At 38.5% G+C, this 15,430-nt stretch overlaps 1 protein-coding gene across 1 annotated transcript in view; it reads left to right on the top strand.

Annotated features, from left to right (window-relative positions):
* Positions 1-15,430, top strand: part of Orc2 (origin recognition complex, subunit 2) — a 54,800-nt gene that overhangs the window by 32,272 nt on the left and 7,098 nt on the right. Inside the window, exons 11-15 of the mRNA XM_013014254.1 lie at positions 1,185-1,294; positions 4,873-5,005; positions 5,590-5,686; positions 12,529-12,675; positions 13,976-14,147. Of these exons, the coding sequence (XP_012869708.1) occupies positions 1,185-1,294; positions 4,873-5,005; positions 5,590-5,686; positions 12,529-12,675; positions 13,976-14,147 (659 nt within the window). The remainder of the gene's footprint in view (positions 1-1,184; positions 1,295-4,872; positions 5,006-5,589; positions 5,687-12,528; positions 12,676-13,975; positions 14,148-15,430) is intronic.

Here is a 15,430-nt window from a genome sequence, read left to right as displayed (position 1 = left end):
TAAGTGGTAGAGCGCTAGCCTTGAGCTGAAGAGCTGAGGGACAGCGCCCAGGCCCAGAGTTCAGGCCCACGACCAGACCCAAAAAACAACAACAAAAAAAAATAATTGTACCAAGATTATCTATGTGGAAAAATGAATGGAAAATAAGTCTTAGTTAAAAAAAAAAAAAGATTGAATTCAAGCCCCAGGATGGTACCCCTCCCCTAAAAAAAAAATTGAGTTAAACTGAGTACTGTTGGTTTTACATCTATAATGCTAATTACTTAGAAAGCTAATCATGGGAGGATCATGATTTGAGGCAAGACTTTTTCAACCTATAGCTGGGTACAGTGGTGTATGTCTGTCTTCCCAAGTTATGTATGAAGCTGAGGTCAAGATCTCAGTTCCAGGCCAGGCTGGACAGAAAAGTCCATGATACTGAATCTTCATGGAGAGAAACTGTATGCAGTGGTGTACACCTGTGATCTCAGCAACTACAGGAAACCTAAAGCAGGAGGATCACAGTCCAGGTGTGTACCCAGACAGGAAATGAGATCCTGTGCTTTTTTTTTTTTAATGGTCATGAGGCTTGAACTCAGGGCCTGGGTGCTGTCCATAAGGTTTTTTTGCTCAAGGCTAGCGTTCTACCACTTTGGTCAACAGTGCCTTTTCTGGTGGTTAATTGGAGATAAGAATCTCATAGACTTTCCTGCCTGAGTAGGGTTCAGATCTCAGCCTCCTGAGTAGTTAGGATTATAGGTGTTAGCCACCAGACCCTATCTTTAAAAAAAACAGTCAGGAAAGGGGCGGCTCGACACTGTCCCCCAGTTCTTTTTTTTTTGGGGGGGTCCGGTCGTGGGTCCTGAACTCTGGGCCTGGGCGCCACCTTCCCAGCCCTTTATAAAAAAACAAAAACAAAAAACCCACTATATAAAAACGGAATTGGTGGTGGGTGATTCAGCAATAGAGTTCTAGTGAAGCAAATGTGAGGTCCTAAGTTCAAACACTAAAAAACCTTTAAGCATTTACATTTTTTTTCAGATTTGTAGGTTTGATTTTTTTTTTGTATGTGTTGTGGTTATTATTGTTGAAATGGGATATAAACCCAGAGCTTCACATGTGCTCAGCTTCTTCTTACCTCAGCCTCTAAGGAGGTTGATATGATGTACTTGTTTTGAGAATGATTTCTATTTTCTTTTTTTAAGCAAACTCTGCGTAATTTATTGAGCAAGTTTTCTCCTTCCTTTTCTGCTGAAATTAAACAATTAAATCAACAATATGAAAAATTATTTCACAAGTGGATGCTGCAGTTACAGTAAGTATTATCATTGCAAACCCTTCTAAAATAGAGAATAATATGTGTCTTTATGTGAAACCAAATAGTTTAATAAAGTTTTCTCTCAGTAGTAAACTTCAAAATTAATTGAGTAGATTTTCCCGTCTCTTTTTATAACTCTTCTCAGAAACTGTATAGTTTTGGTTTTGTAAAGATTAATATCAGGCTGGGAAGCACCGGTGGCTCAGTGGTAGAGTGCTTGCCTTGCATGCACGAGGCCCTGAGTTCAATTCCTCAGCACTACATAAACAGAAAAAGCTGGAAGTGGCGCTGTGCCTCAAGAGTGTTAGCCTTGAGCTGAAGAGCTGAGGGACAGCCCAAGCCCAGAGTTCAGGCCCCATGACTGACAACAAAAAAAAGAAAGAAAAAAGATTAATATGCCAGGCATTGGTGGCTCATGCCTAAAATCCTAGGTACTTTGGAGGCTGAGATATGGGGATCAAGGTTCAAAGCTAGCCTGAGAAGGCTCTTATCTCCAGATAGCCACCAGAAATTCATAAGAACTATGGCTTAAGTGATGTAGAATACCAGCCTTGATTGAAGAAATTAAGAGACAATCTAGACCCTGAGTTCAAGCCACAGTACTAACCCATGTATATGCATGTGCAAGCATGCACACATACATATACACACATACACATAAATGAATAAATATTACCAATTAGATTTAAATTCAGTTATCCACAGAGAAGTTTCTAAAATGAACTAATATGTATTACTACATTACTTTTTTTTTTTTTTTGCCAGTCCTGGCACCTGAACAATGGGCCTGGGTGCTTTCCCTGAGCTCTTCAGCTCAAGGCTAGTGCTCTACCACTAGAGACACAGTGCCACTTCCAGCTTTTTCTGCTTATGTGGTGCTGAGGAATCTGCCCCAGGGCCTCATGCATGTGAGGCAAGCGCTCTACCACTGAGCCACCTTCCCAGCCCTATGTTACTTTTTTTAAACTCAGGACCTCCCACTTTCTGAGCTAGCAGTCTGCCTCTTGATGCCCCAGTCCAGGCATATTTACTTTCTCTTAATGTAATTTTATATGCATATACTTTGAGAATTCCATGGGATTTTTTTTTTCTCTTGTAAACATTCTGCATTTTAAAATTGTTTATTAGAATATTCAATTTTATGTCTTTGGAGGATACCTCAGATTAAAATTTGTTTGCATAAAAGTGCCTGGAAGAGTGATTAAAATCAAATCACAGGCCAGGCACCCTCACACCTGTAATCCTAGCTACTTAAGAAGCTGAGATCTGAGGATTGCGTTTTGAAGCCAGCCTGGGCATGAACATCGACGAGACTCTTTTATCTCCAGTAAACTTCTCAGCAAAAGCTGGAAGTGGTGCTGTGGCTCAAGTGGTAGAGTGCTAGCCTTGAATAAAAGAAGCTCAGGAACAGTGGCAAGCCCTGAGTTCAAGCCCCAGGACTGGCAGAAGAAAAAAAATCAAATCATAATGCTTTTTTACTTACATGAAAAAGGGCATAGCATATGGAAATATTCATAGTATACCCTAATATAAATATATCCTCACATTCACAGTTACAGAGACAAGCAAATAAGAATGCAAGTCCATGAACAGGAAGAATATAGAAATCAGTTATTTCAACTGATCTTGCTTTTATGTTGGTAGTATGCCCCAGGGTTATGCTAGGAAGAGAACAGTTATCTTTTCCTGCAAGAACCTCAGCTTTTCTCGTTAACTACCTAATGGATTTCAGATTTATAGTTTGTGTGGCAGCTCTTTAATCCCAAATTCCATTCCCTAGTTTTCCATTTATTCCTTCTTCCAAATTGAATTGTTTTGACTTGCTTTGCTTCCCATTTTACACCTTAGAGTCAGCTACTTCAGTTAGGTTGCTAGCTATCTGAATTCCTTTCCTCTTTTTGATACTTTACCTTGCCTAACCCCTTGTTCAGGGTTATCACTTTCCCATTTTTCTATTCCTAGACTATTCTATAGGTACAAAGGCTTCACACCAATATCTGAACTTTGTAAACAGTCATGGAGTTTAGTTTAGCTTGGTGAGCTCATCAATTTCTTGCCTTCTGTTGCTCTTTATTTTTAGTTTACTTGTTTATATAAGTATTTATTTACTGTTGTTCATTTAATGTGATGACTCTCATCATAACTCTAATCTGTATCCCAGACTTAGCAGTAGACATGAATACCTAAATACATGTTGAAATGTTTAAACATAGATAATTTAACATACATAAAGTCGAGTTCATTTAATACATTAATCACCTGACTCTGTCTCTGAATTTCAGTCACCTCATTTATGTATTTGCCTATATCAGGAAACAGTTAACTGTTTTGTTTTGTTTTTTTGGTAGTACTGGGGTTATAATTCAGCACCTCTTGCTTCTTAGAAGTGCTCTACCATTTGAGCCACAACTTCGAGAAAAACTTTTGATATATCACATTTTTCTTCCCATCACTGAATTGGGAATCTTATTTTTGATTCTGAATTTAGTTTTCCTTCCTATCCATTTCTTAAAGCAGCCAAGATGATCTTCCTACAAAGAATGTGCTTAGTGTAGTGGTTGTCGCCTGAAATCCTCACTAGTTGTGAGGTAGAGATTGGGGGAATCACAGTTCAAGGTAAAAAAAAAAAACTTAAGGAGACTCCATTTCAGCTAATGGCTGGGTGTGGTGGTGAGTCCACACCAGCACTGGCAAAAAGAGAACCTATTTAAAAAATAACTGATGCAGGTCTGTGTTGGTAGCTCATGCTTGTACTCAGGAGGCTGAAATCTTAGGTTCGTGGTTCAAAGCCAGCCCAGACAGGAAAGTCCGTGAGACTCTTATCTCCAATTACCAGAAAACTGGAAGTGGTGTTGTGACTCAAGTGGTTGAGCACTTGCCTTGAATTGAATAGCTGAAGGATAGCACGCAGGCCCAGAGTTCAGGCCCCATGACGGACAAAAAAAAATCATGCTATTTTCCTACTGAAAACACTCTGGTTAACACCTTACTTGTTACTTTTTTTTTTTTTGTGGGGGTCGGGGGGAGGTCCAGTCTTGGGGCCTGAACTCTGGGTCTGGGCACTGTCCCTCAGCTCTTCAGCTCAAGGCTAGCGCTCTCCCACTTGATCCACAGTGCTACTTCCAGCTTTTTTCTTTTTGCTTATGTGGTGTTGAGGAATCGAACCCCGGGGCTTCATGCATGCAAGGCAAGCGCTCTACCACTGAGCCACCTACCCAGCCCTACCTTACTTGTTACTTTCAATGCTCATTATCCTTATAATAAAGGCCACTTAACATCTTAGTATGGTTTAATAACCTTTCCAATTTATCAGTTTCAACTCTGCTTTACTTTTTTCAACCACATTAGTATCTTATCTCTAGGCATTTGAACTCAAAAGGTAATGAGAACTATAAATCTTCATATAGTTAATAAAATAGTGCCTTGGGAATCAGTAATTTAGTTATTTTAAATAGCTTCATTCTTTCTGTATTTTTCTTTTAAGGTCTCCTTTCTATATCTTTATAAACTCAAAGAAATTGGTTGATAATAAAATTAGTAGTAAGTTTTAATACAAATACTGTGTTTCTTAACAGCCTTGGGTTCAACATTGTGCTTTATGGTTTGGGTTCTAAGAGAGATTTACTAGAAAAATTTCGAACCACTGTGCTGCAAAATTCCATTCATATTGTCATCAATGGCTTCTTTCCTGGAATCAGTGTGAAATCAGTAAGTTCCAAAAATGTTAAAGGAAGTAACATTATATCCTTGGCCTTCTATATCCTAAAGGACAAGATTATGGGTTTTGCAATTTTATCATACTTTTATGTCACTTTGATACTCTAAAAATCATAAAAATATAAATAATAGCCTATGGTTCTACAATACAATTTTGGTGGATCATTTTTATTTAAATGCTCTTATTTCCTCTTCATCATTTGAGAATTAATTTAAAGCTTTTGGATGATAGTTTAGTCAATATGGTATTCTGTTTTTAGTGTCATTAGTATTTATCTTGAATTCTTTGATAAATTCATAATTTTCTAATGTTTTCCATTGTTAATAATTTTTGTTGTTGTTGCCCCCTTACATTATCTTTACTCTTTTGTTATTCTTCCCTGCTTCCTTGGACCCCCCCCAAAAATGAAATCTGATTAAGTATCCAGTATAATTTTTAAGTGATTTTTTCAAACTTTATAATCTTTAATTTATAATCTTTAATTTTCTATAAAAAAGATTGATTTTCTGGTTGCATATATCCTATTTACAGAATAAATTATGATTGATTTGGTATTTGTGCTTTGATGATGTAGATCCTGAATTCTATAACACAGGAAGTCCTCAATCATATGGGCACCTTCCGAAGTGTACTGGATCAACTAGACTGGATAACAAACAGATTTAAAGAAGGTAATATAAAATAGGTGATCTGTAGTTTCATGGTGGAGTTAAACATTCTTCTATGTAATTGTATAACTATATATGAAGATCTGGATTATTTTAATATGAGCACTTAAATCAGTGCTGATTTAGGTTTCTCTAAAATGTTTTTTACTTTTTTTTGTTTGTTTTTAATGGCTTTTTTTTAAATTGTGAAAATACCGTACAGAGAGGTTACAATTACATGGTGTTTTTTACTTTTTTATGAACTTGTTCTGTGAATGTCACTTAACCAAAAGTGTTTCTTCTACTCTCTTAAGATTCAGAATTGTTTTTGAGTTTTGTTCTGTCACTTTGAAGTATCTCTAGTTGATTGGTATATGGTTATCTGAAGTTTTATGTTTAATATTTTGAAAAACTTTGTCATTTCTAGGATTGAGGTGTTGCTCAGTGATAGAGCATTTACTTAGCATGTTCAAGGCTCTAGGTTTGGTCCCAGCACCACAAGAAAAATAAATTGGACAAAAGCATTCTGTGTCTCTGTTGTGAGTAAATAGCACTGTATTGAGATAATTTATATACTGTACTAAGATCTGTAGAATAGAAAAACAAAGATAGGTGTGGTTTTTGGGAGTTATTTTTTTGGTGTGAATCTTTCAGTTATGTAAATGTATCAAAATATTAGAAACGAGCCAGGTGTTGGTGGCTCACACCTATAATCCTACCTCTTCAAGAGGTTGAGATCATAGAATTGAGACTCAATGCCAGTTTAGGTAGATAAATCCCTGAGACTCTTACCTTTAATTAACCAGTAAAAAGCCAGAAGTGGAGGCATGGCTCAAGGGTGTCAGAAATGAGCCAGAAAGCTGGTGGAGAGTATAAGAATCAGGAGAGTTCAAGCCCCAGTACCAAAAAAAAATTCAAAAGAAAAAATAAAAATTTAAAATGAGATTAGTCAGGCTCTGAAAATCATAGTAGTTGTCACTTAATTCTTAAGAATTAAAAGGACAAAGCTGGGTGCTGGTGGCTCATACCTGTAATCCTAGCCACATAGAGGCTGAGATCTGAGGATCATTGTTCAAAGCTAGCTGATGCAAGAAAGTCTGTGAGACTCTTTTTTTTTTTTTTTTTTTTTGGGCCGGTCATGGGGCCTGAACTCTGGGCTTGAGCGCTGTCCCTCAGCTCTTGAGCTCAAGGCTAGTGCTCTACCACTTGAGCCACAGCGCCACTTCCGGCTTTTTTCTTTTTGCTTATGTGGTGCTGAGGAATCGAACCCAGGGCCTCAAGCATGCAAGCCATGCGCTCTACCACTGAGCCACCTTTTCAGCCCCTGTGAGACTCTTATCTTCAATTAACCACCAAAAACCCCCCCCAGAAATGGGCCTTTGGCTCAAAAGTGGCAGAGCACTGGCTTTGAGCAAAAGAGCTCAGGGATAGTGCCCAGGTCCCAAGTTCAAGCCTCATAGCTGACAATGAAAAAGAAAGAGTTAAAATGACTAATTGATATTGAGTTCATGGATAAATTTCATGGATAAGTTTCGTTTTAGTCTAACAGTGTAGTTCTAGTTCTATTTTCATAGCACTTTTGTTTATCTTGCCAATAATGAATTTTCCCTTCCCTTTTATTTTTCTTATCTGAAAAAGTTTTATTCCAAATTTCTTCCTGTCAGGCTTCTAAACTCATTTTACTTACAAGTTCTCATAGATACTGAAAATTTACTTTCATAATCATAGCTACTCAGGAGGCTGAGATCTGCAGCTCACAGTTCAAAGCCAGTCTGGGTAGGAAAGTCCATGAAACTTATCTCCAAGTAAGCACCAAAAAAAGTCAGAAAGTGGAGCTGTGGCTTAAGTAGTAGAATGCTAGCTTTTAGCAAAAAAAAACCAAAAAACTCAAGGACTGCACCAAGGCCCTGAGTTCAAGCCCCAGGACCAGTGCCACAAGCACATACACACACACACAGGAAAATATACATGCTTAGACCAACTAGACACATTTGAAAATAAGGATAAAAATTCTGTGCAGTGGATCCTTAGTATTCAAGGGGATCTCCCATGGGTTCCAATGCACACATATGCTCAAGTTTCTTATATAAAACAGCACATTTGCATATTGCCAATATAGATCCTCCAGTATACTTTAAGTCATCTCTAGATTATTTGTATTATCTAAAATATTGTAAATGTAAATTGTATAGATAGTTATACTGAATTTACAGAATACAGTTAAACCTGCTTTATTGGCCAAATTGTTATATGCGATTTAACTGTTGTATTTTTTTGATGGTCAAAAAATAATAGTAAGGTAAAAAGAAAAGTTTCTTGAACAAAAATTTTATTCCATTTGGGGCTGGGAAGGTGGCTCAGTGGTAGAGCGCTTACCTTGCATGCATGAGGCCCTGAGTTCTATTCCTCAGCACCACATAAGCAAAAAGCTGGAAGTGGTGCTGTGGCTCAAGTGATAGAGCACTAGCCTTGAGCTGAAGAGCTGAGGGACAGCACCCAGGCCCAGAGTTCTGGCCCCACAACCGGACCCCAAAAAAAAAAACACAAAAAAAATTTTATTCCATTTATTTTATTTTTTATTTTTGTGGATCATGGGTTCTGAATTCAGGGCCTGAGCACTGTCCTTGAGTTGGTTTTTTTTTTTTTTTTTTTTTGCTCAAGGCTAGTGTTCTATCACTTTGAGCCACAACTTCACTTTCAGTTCTCTGGTGGTTAATTGGAGATGAGTCTCATGGCCTCTCCTGCCCCAGCTGGTTTTGAACAGTGATTCTCACATCCCACCCACCAAAGTAGCTAAGATTACAGACATGAGCCACTAGCACCTAGCCAAAACAAAAAATCTAAATTTCCACTTGTGCATTATGCAGCTCAATTGATGCAGAGATGGATGGCCTCAGTCAGTGCTGTGTATGATCTGCAAAGTGTTTGCTTGCCCTTTTGTGAAACTATATCTCCCAAAATACGAATGGTATCCCAAAAGCAAGGTAAAAGTTAATGTGCATAATTGAAGTGATAAACTGAGACTTGTTGAAAGTCAGCATGTTTTTTGTTTTTTTGTTGTTGTTGTTGGTCATGGAGCTTGAACTCTGGGCTTGGGCGCTGTCCTTGTGCTCCTCAGCTCAAGGTACTCTACCACTTGAGCCACAGCACCACTTCCAGATTTCTAGCGGTTTATTAGAGATAAGAGTCTCACAAACTTTCCTGCCCTGGCTGGCTTTGAACCGCGATCTTCAGATCTCAGCCTCCTGAGTAGCTAGGATTACAGGCGTGAGCCACTGGTGCCTGGCTGAAAGTCAGCATGTTTTTAGTGGAAGTTGGGTTGCAATATGGGAAAAATGAATCAAGCATCTACAGCTCAGCATTGATTCAATGCATCCTGAGTATTCCTGATTTATCCCAAATGGAAGTCTCCTTGGATCTAAGGATACTAAGGCTGTAATACATTGGCATGAGCATGTCTATACATGTACAATTTTTCATCTAACAGTTCTGCTTATTTGAAACATGGAGGTAGAGAGGGCCAAGTGTATTTTAAAATATACTCACTAATGCTTATGTGTAACCTCTCCCGACCAGTATTTTTGTCATTATGGCCATCCTGTGTGGACATGGCAGAGAGCACAAAAATTTGAGTGTACACATTTCCTGCTGGAGCCACACAAGGAAGCGTTTGATGTTGTTTCAACTCTTCCATTGCAATCCAAATGTCTTCTTTGCAGTCTCTACACTGTCCCATTTTTTACATTTGTTACTTGGTGATGTTTTTAATATAGCTCCCAATCATATGTGAAACACACCAGTGTTCCTAAACACAAGGAAGCTATTAGGTGCCTTTGAGAAAAAAATTAGCCTGTGTTGTATAAAGTTCCTTTGGTTATTCCTTTGAGTTACAGTGCTATCAACAGTGATTTCTATGTGAGAGGATCATCAATGTTTACTAAAATAAAAGTGTAGCTGGGCATCATGGCAGCATATGCCTATAAGCCCGGCACTTGGAAGATGAAGGCAGGAGGATTCATTCAGTTTGAAGCCATCCTGGACTAACAACAACAACAACAAAATAAATAAATAAATAAATAAAGGAGAGGTACTTTTAAACAGAACCATAATACAGTTACTTATTGATTGGTTGCTAAAAATACTGTGAGCACAGCTCACAGGATGCTAACCCTTTATTTGTTTTCTAAAAACAATAAAGATTCACTAATTTTGCTTGTTCTTAGAACGAGTAAAATATGTATTGCCCCGAAACCCCAAATTAACCATTTATACAAACATTTCTTAAAAGTATATAGCATAAACAAAGTCTGTTTAGTTTGTTTCAGTTCTTTCAGCCCCTTCCTTCCTTCCTTCCTTCCTTCCTTCCTTCCTTCCTTCCTTCCTTCCTTCCTTCCTTCCTTCCTTCCCTTCCTTCCTTCCTTTTCTTTCTTTCATTCTTCTGGTCCTTGGGCTTTAACTTAAGGCCTAGGCTCTGTACCTGAGCTTTTATGCTCCAGGCTCACACTCTACCACTTGAGTTACAGCTGCACTTCTTGCTGCTTTGGTAGTTAATTGAAGATAATAGTCCATCGACTTTTCTGCCTGGGCTGGCTTTGATCTCAGTCTCCTGAGTAGCTAGGATTACAAGCATGAGCCACTGGTGCCTAGCTTTCAGCCTTATTTTAAAAGTCAATTGCTAGAATATGTTGCTCTGTATAATAATTTTGTCTTAATTTTCTAGGCTGTTTGATTTATAACATCTATTTTAATATCAAAATGTTGTCCCACTTGCAAAATAACAAAAACTAATTTTTATCCTTTTACCACAGATCTTGTAAGATAGCCAAGAAAGATTGCTTATACTATTGTTAAAATAGATACTTGAGTCACTGAGTCAGTGTCATTGATCAGGGATCTGGGATTTTTCTCAGACTCTTGTCACTCTAGAGTTGTTGGTTTGTTTCTGTCGTGCTAGGTATTGAACCTAGCCTGGCAGGCAAGGGATCTACCACGATGCTGTATTTTCAGATCCTCTTGTCTGTGTTGTTTCTCCTGTTCTGTCCACCTCCAATGGAAGAGAATTTACTTACTCTCTGAAAGGATTCCTTTTCAACTGTCTCCTGAGAGACTTAAGAATACTTGGTTTTTAAACATGCATAGAAGAAAATTTACCTGATTCTGCTACCCTCCATACTATTTTCCTTTTTTCCTCAGAATTTAGGATTTTTTTTTTTTTTTTGTCAGTTGTGAGGCCAGAACTCTAGGCCTGGGTACTGTCCCTCACCTCAGCTCTTCAGCTCAAGGCTAGCGCTCTACCACTTGAGCCACAGCTCCACTTCTGGCTTTTTCTGCTTATGTGGTGCTGAATAATTCTGGCTTTTTCTGCTTATGTGGTGCTGAAGAATCGAACCCAGGGCTTCATGAATGCAAAGCAAGCACTCTACCACTGAGCCACCTTCCCAGCCCCAAATTAGGAGTTTTTAAAAAACATTTCCACCTACTTTTTACTGTGTATTTCTTCATATACCTGAACTGTGTGCTTGTTGATTACCTGTAATTTCTTCTTACTAATAAGCTCATTGACCTTGGCTCATTTAATCTATAGTGGTTTTGACAGCTCTATCCAATATCCTTTCTTCATTAACTTCTATATTTAGTTCCCTGAATTTTCTGATGCTTTAAGCAGTCAATACCATACTTTTTTCTTGTCTCCTTTGGCTTTTGTGATAATCAGGTGTGTGTGTGTGTGTGTGTGTGTGTGTGTTTAATGAGTCTCTCATTGTTTAATGAAAAATTTTGATCAGTTGTGGGGCTTGCGCTCTGGGCCTGGGCACTGTCCCTGAGCTCTTCAGCTTAAGGCGAGTGCTCTGCCACTTGAGCCACAGCACACTTTTGGTTTCCTGGTGATCAATTGGAAATAGAAGTCTCACGGACTTCCCTGCCTGGGCTGACTTTCAACTTCAATCCTCAGATCTCAGCCTCCTGAGTAGTTAGTGTTACATGCGTGAGCCACTGGCAGCCATCAAAAAATTGTCCCCCAGTTCTGGGGCTTGAACTCAGGGCCTGGGCACTGTCTTTGAGCTTCTTTTTTGCTCAAGGCTAGCACTCTACCACTTGAACCACAGCACCACTTCCAGCTTTTTCTGTTTATGTGGTACTGAGGAATCGAACCCAGGGCTTCATGCATGTTAGGCAAGCACTCTACCATTAAGCCACATTCCCAGCCCTTAATGGAAGCTCTTCATGGTGTCCTTCCTACCTTACAATGCAACATGCATTGTCTCATTTATTATATGTGTCTTGTTTAAGACTGCTTGTTTTTTAGAATCTGGTTTAAGCACTAACCATAATGTCTTACCTACTTTATGAGTAAATGACATATATCTTCTAATAGATTGCATACCTCTAAGCATTTTTTTTCTAAAAATGTGATCGCATAATACTGTTCAGCTGACCTCAAACTCCTGGGCTCAAGTTATTCTCTGGCTTCAGCCTCTAGAGTAGCTAGGAGTGCATGTATTTGCAACCACACTTGGCTAGCTATCATTATTTTGTCCTATATTACTTGTCTTTGTTTTGCCACTACCAAGGCTTGAACTCAAGGGTCTCATGTTTACTCAGCTTGTTACAGCTGGTTCTTTGCCTCTTCCGTCACACCTTCAGCTCAGCTTTCTACTGGTTAATTGGAGATGAATTCTCTCAGACTCTTCTACCTGCGTTGTTTTTGGAACCGTGATTCCCCAGGTTTCAGGCTCTTCAGTAGCTTGGATACCAGGGATGAGTCACCAGTCCCAGTTTACTTTGATATTTAATACCTAGGTAGTTCATATGGTAGGGACTTTACAGATATTTACTAAAACTAAATATTGGATTCGTGTTCCTTTCAGATCCTTCCTTAGAACTCTTCCTTCTTATTCACAATTTGGATAGCCAAATGTTGAGAGGAGACAGTAGCCAGCAAATTATCGGACAGTTGTCAGCTTTGCACAACATACACCTTATAGCATCTATTGATCACCTCAATGCTCCTCTCAGTAAGTTCAATAATACTGGTTTTTTTTTTGTTTGTTTGTTTTGAAAGAGTTTTAATGGTTTTTCAGTATACTTTCCCTCTATCAGATGTTTAAAGATATGGTGTGCCAAAAATTCAACTTGATGTAAAAAGTAATTCTTGAAGCTGGGTATCAGTGGCTCACACCTGTAATCCTAGCTACTTAGGAGGCTGAGATCTGAGGATCTTGGTTCAAAGCCAGCCCAGGTAGGAAAGTCCCCATGAGATTGTTAGCTCTAATTAACCACTAGAAAACAGGAAGTGGCACTGTGGCTCAAGTGGTACAGCACTTACCTTGAGCTGAAGAGTGCAGGGGCAGTGCCCAGGCCCAGAATTCAGGCGCCACAACTGACAAAAAAAGAAAAAAAAGTAATTCTTGAAAATAAGGCTTCAGGGGCTGGGAAGGTAGCTCAGTGGTAGAGTGCTTGCCTTGCATGCCTGAGGCCCTGGGTTCGATTCCTCAGTACCACATAAGCAAAAAGAAAAAAAAAGCTGGAAGTGGCGCTGTGGCAGAGCGCTCGCCTTGAGCTGAAGAGCGGAGGGACAGCACCCAAGCCCAGAGTTCAGGCCCACGACCAGCAAAAAAAAAAAAAAGAAAAGAAAATAAGACTTCAGGGGCTGGGAAGGTGGCTCAGTGGTAGAGTGCTTGCCTTGCATGCTTCAGGCCCTGGGTTCGATTCCTCAGCACCACATAAGCAAAAAGAACAAAAAGCCAGAAGTGGTGCTGTGGCTCAAGTGGTAGAGTGCTAGCCTTGAGCTGAAGAGCTGAGGGACAGCGCCCAGGCCCAGAGTTCAGGCCCCATGACTGGACCAAAAAAAAGAAAAGAAAAGAAGGCTTCATATACTAATAAAGGATATTTTGCACCTGAAGGAGACCACATATTATTTTATTTTGTTCTTTCTTCTCTTTGTATTATAAAATTTATTTTATAAACTTCATCCACAAACCTTATGATAATTGTATAAAATAAAATGTTAGATCATTCTTTAAAAGAATGCCTTGATAGATAGTATAGATACCTTAATTTGTACATAATATACAAATAAAAGTTCAGATTTTGATTGACAGTGCAAGCAGATTGTGAGTTACTGATTTGGATAGCAAGGGATAAAAATGACAATGTTTAGGATTTTTTTTATCTTTTTCTAATGTGGTTCTGAGGATTCAACCAGGGATTCATCTTTTAAAATTTGATATTTTCTCAGTCTTTTCTGAATGGAAATCTAGTAACATGACAGTATGAAAATAATTTGTAATTGTTTTTGTTGATCATATACCATAGTGTGGGATCATGTAAAGCAGAGTCTTTATAATTGGCTGTGGTACGAAACTACTACATACAGTCCTTATAGTGAAGAAACTTCCTATGAGAATTCTCTTCTGGTTAAACAGTCTGGATCTCTACCACTTAGTTCTCTGATTCATGTCTTACGGAGCCTTACTCCTAATGCAAGGTAAGAATGAAAGCCATAGTTACTTTTGAAAAACTATGCACTTGAGGACTATGGGTATAGTTCAATGGTATAGGGTTACCTAGGATGCAAGCATAAAGCCCTAGGTTTAATTCCCAACTCACACACAAAAAATATCAACATTTCTGTGGTCCCAGGCACTTGGGGGACATAGGTAGAATGATTATAGTCCAGGGTCAGCCACTTCAGGCAAAATGTATGAGACCATAGTTGAAAGATAACTTAAAGCAAAAAGAGCTAAAAGATGTGGCTTAATAGGTAAAAGACCTGCCTAGGAAATATGAGACACTTAAGTTTAAAACCCATTATAACCAAATGTGTGTACACACAAACATACATATACTGACTCACTTGAATGTAACAGAATCATGAATCAGTGAACAGAGTTGAAGCCATACACCAACTACATTCTGGGTCATGAAGCAGCATTGTAACTAGAAATTCAGTTTGTATGGGGTGACTGGTGTGTGACTAACATTTTTGGACAAACAACATTTTTGGAACAGATGCTATATAGAGCAGGATAATCATGTAAAGCAATATTCGTATGCAAATTCCATATTATTATGATTAAAGGTTAAAAAGTATGTATATAATCAGGATACCACTATCCTGAATGAAATCTAATAACATGACAGTATCATTATTTTCATGAGGATGGGGGGATGCGTAGGTACCTATAGGTATATATGTATATACAAATACACATATATACATACACATAAGTATACACATATATACATAACATCATAATATATAATAAGATATACAATAAGATATACAATGTATAATACAACATTTTTAAATTTAGCAATTTCTGTTCTGTGTCTATTTTTTCCTTTTGAAATATTTACAGATTTGCAAGATGTTACTTTACAGGGAAGTCTCATGAATTTTTTCACTAACTACTGCTCACAGTATTTCACACAACCACCATATAGTATCAAAACCAAGTAATTCATCCAGGTGTAGTGGCTCAATTTTATAATCCCAGCACTCAGGAGGCTTAGACAGGAAGATTGAGTGTTTACAGCTAGCCTAGACTACATAGCAAGATCCTAGCTTAAAAAAAAAATCCAGGGGCTGGGAAGGTAGCTTAATGGTAGAGTGCTTGCCTTGCATGCATGAGGCCCTGGGTTTGATTCCTCAGCACCACATAAGCAAAAAAAAAAAAAGCCAGAAGTGGTGCTGTGGCTCAAGTGGTTAGAGCACTAGCCTTGAGCTGAAGAGCTAAGGGACAGTGCCCAGGCCCAGAGTTCAGGACC

Source organism: Dipodomys ordii, unplaced genomic scaffold (assembly GCF_000151885.1).
Source record: "Dipodomys ordii isolate 6190 unplaced genomic scaffold, Dord_2.0 Scaffold1, whole genome shotgun sequence".
Lineage (NCBI taxonomy): Eukaryota > Metazoa > Chordata > Mammalia > Rodentia > Heteromyidae > Dipodomys > Dipodomys ordii.
The sequence above is the reverse complement of the archived record's forward strand: the minus strand, read 5'-3'. Positions and strand labels throughout refer to the sequence as shown.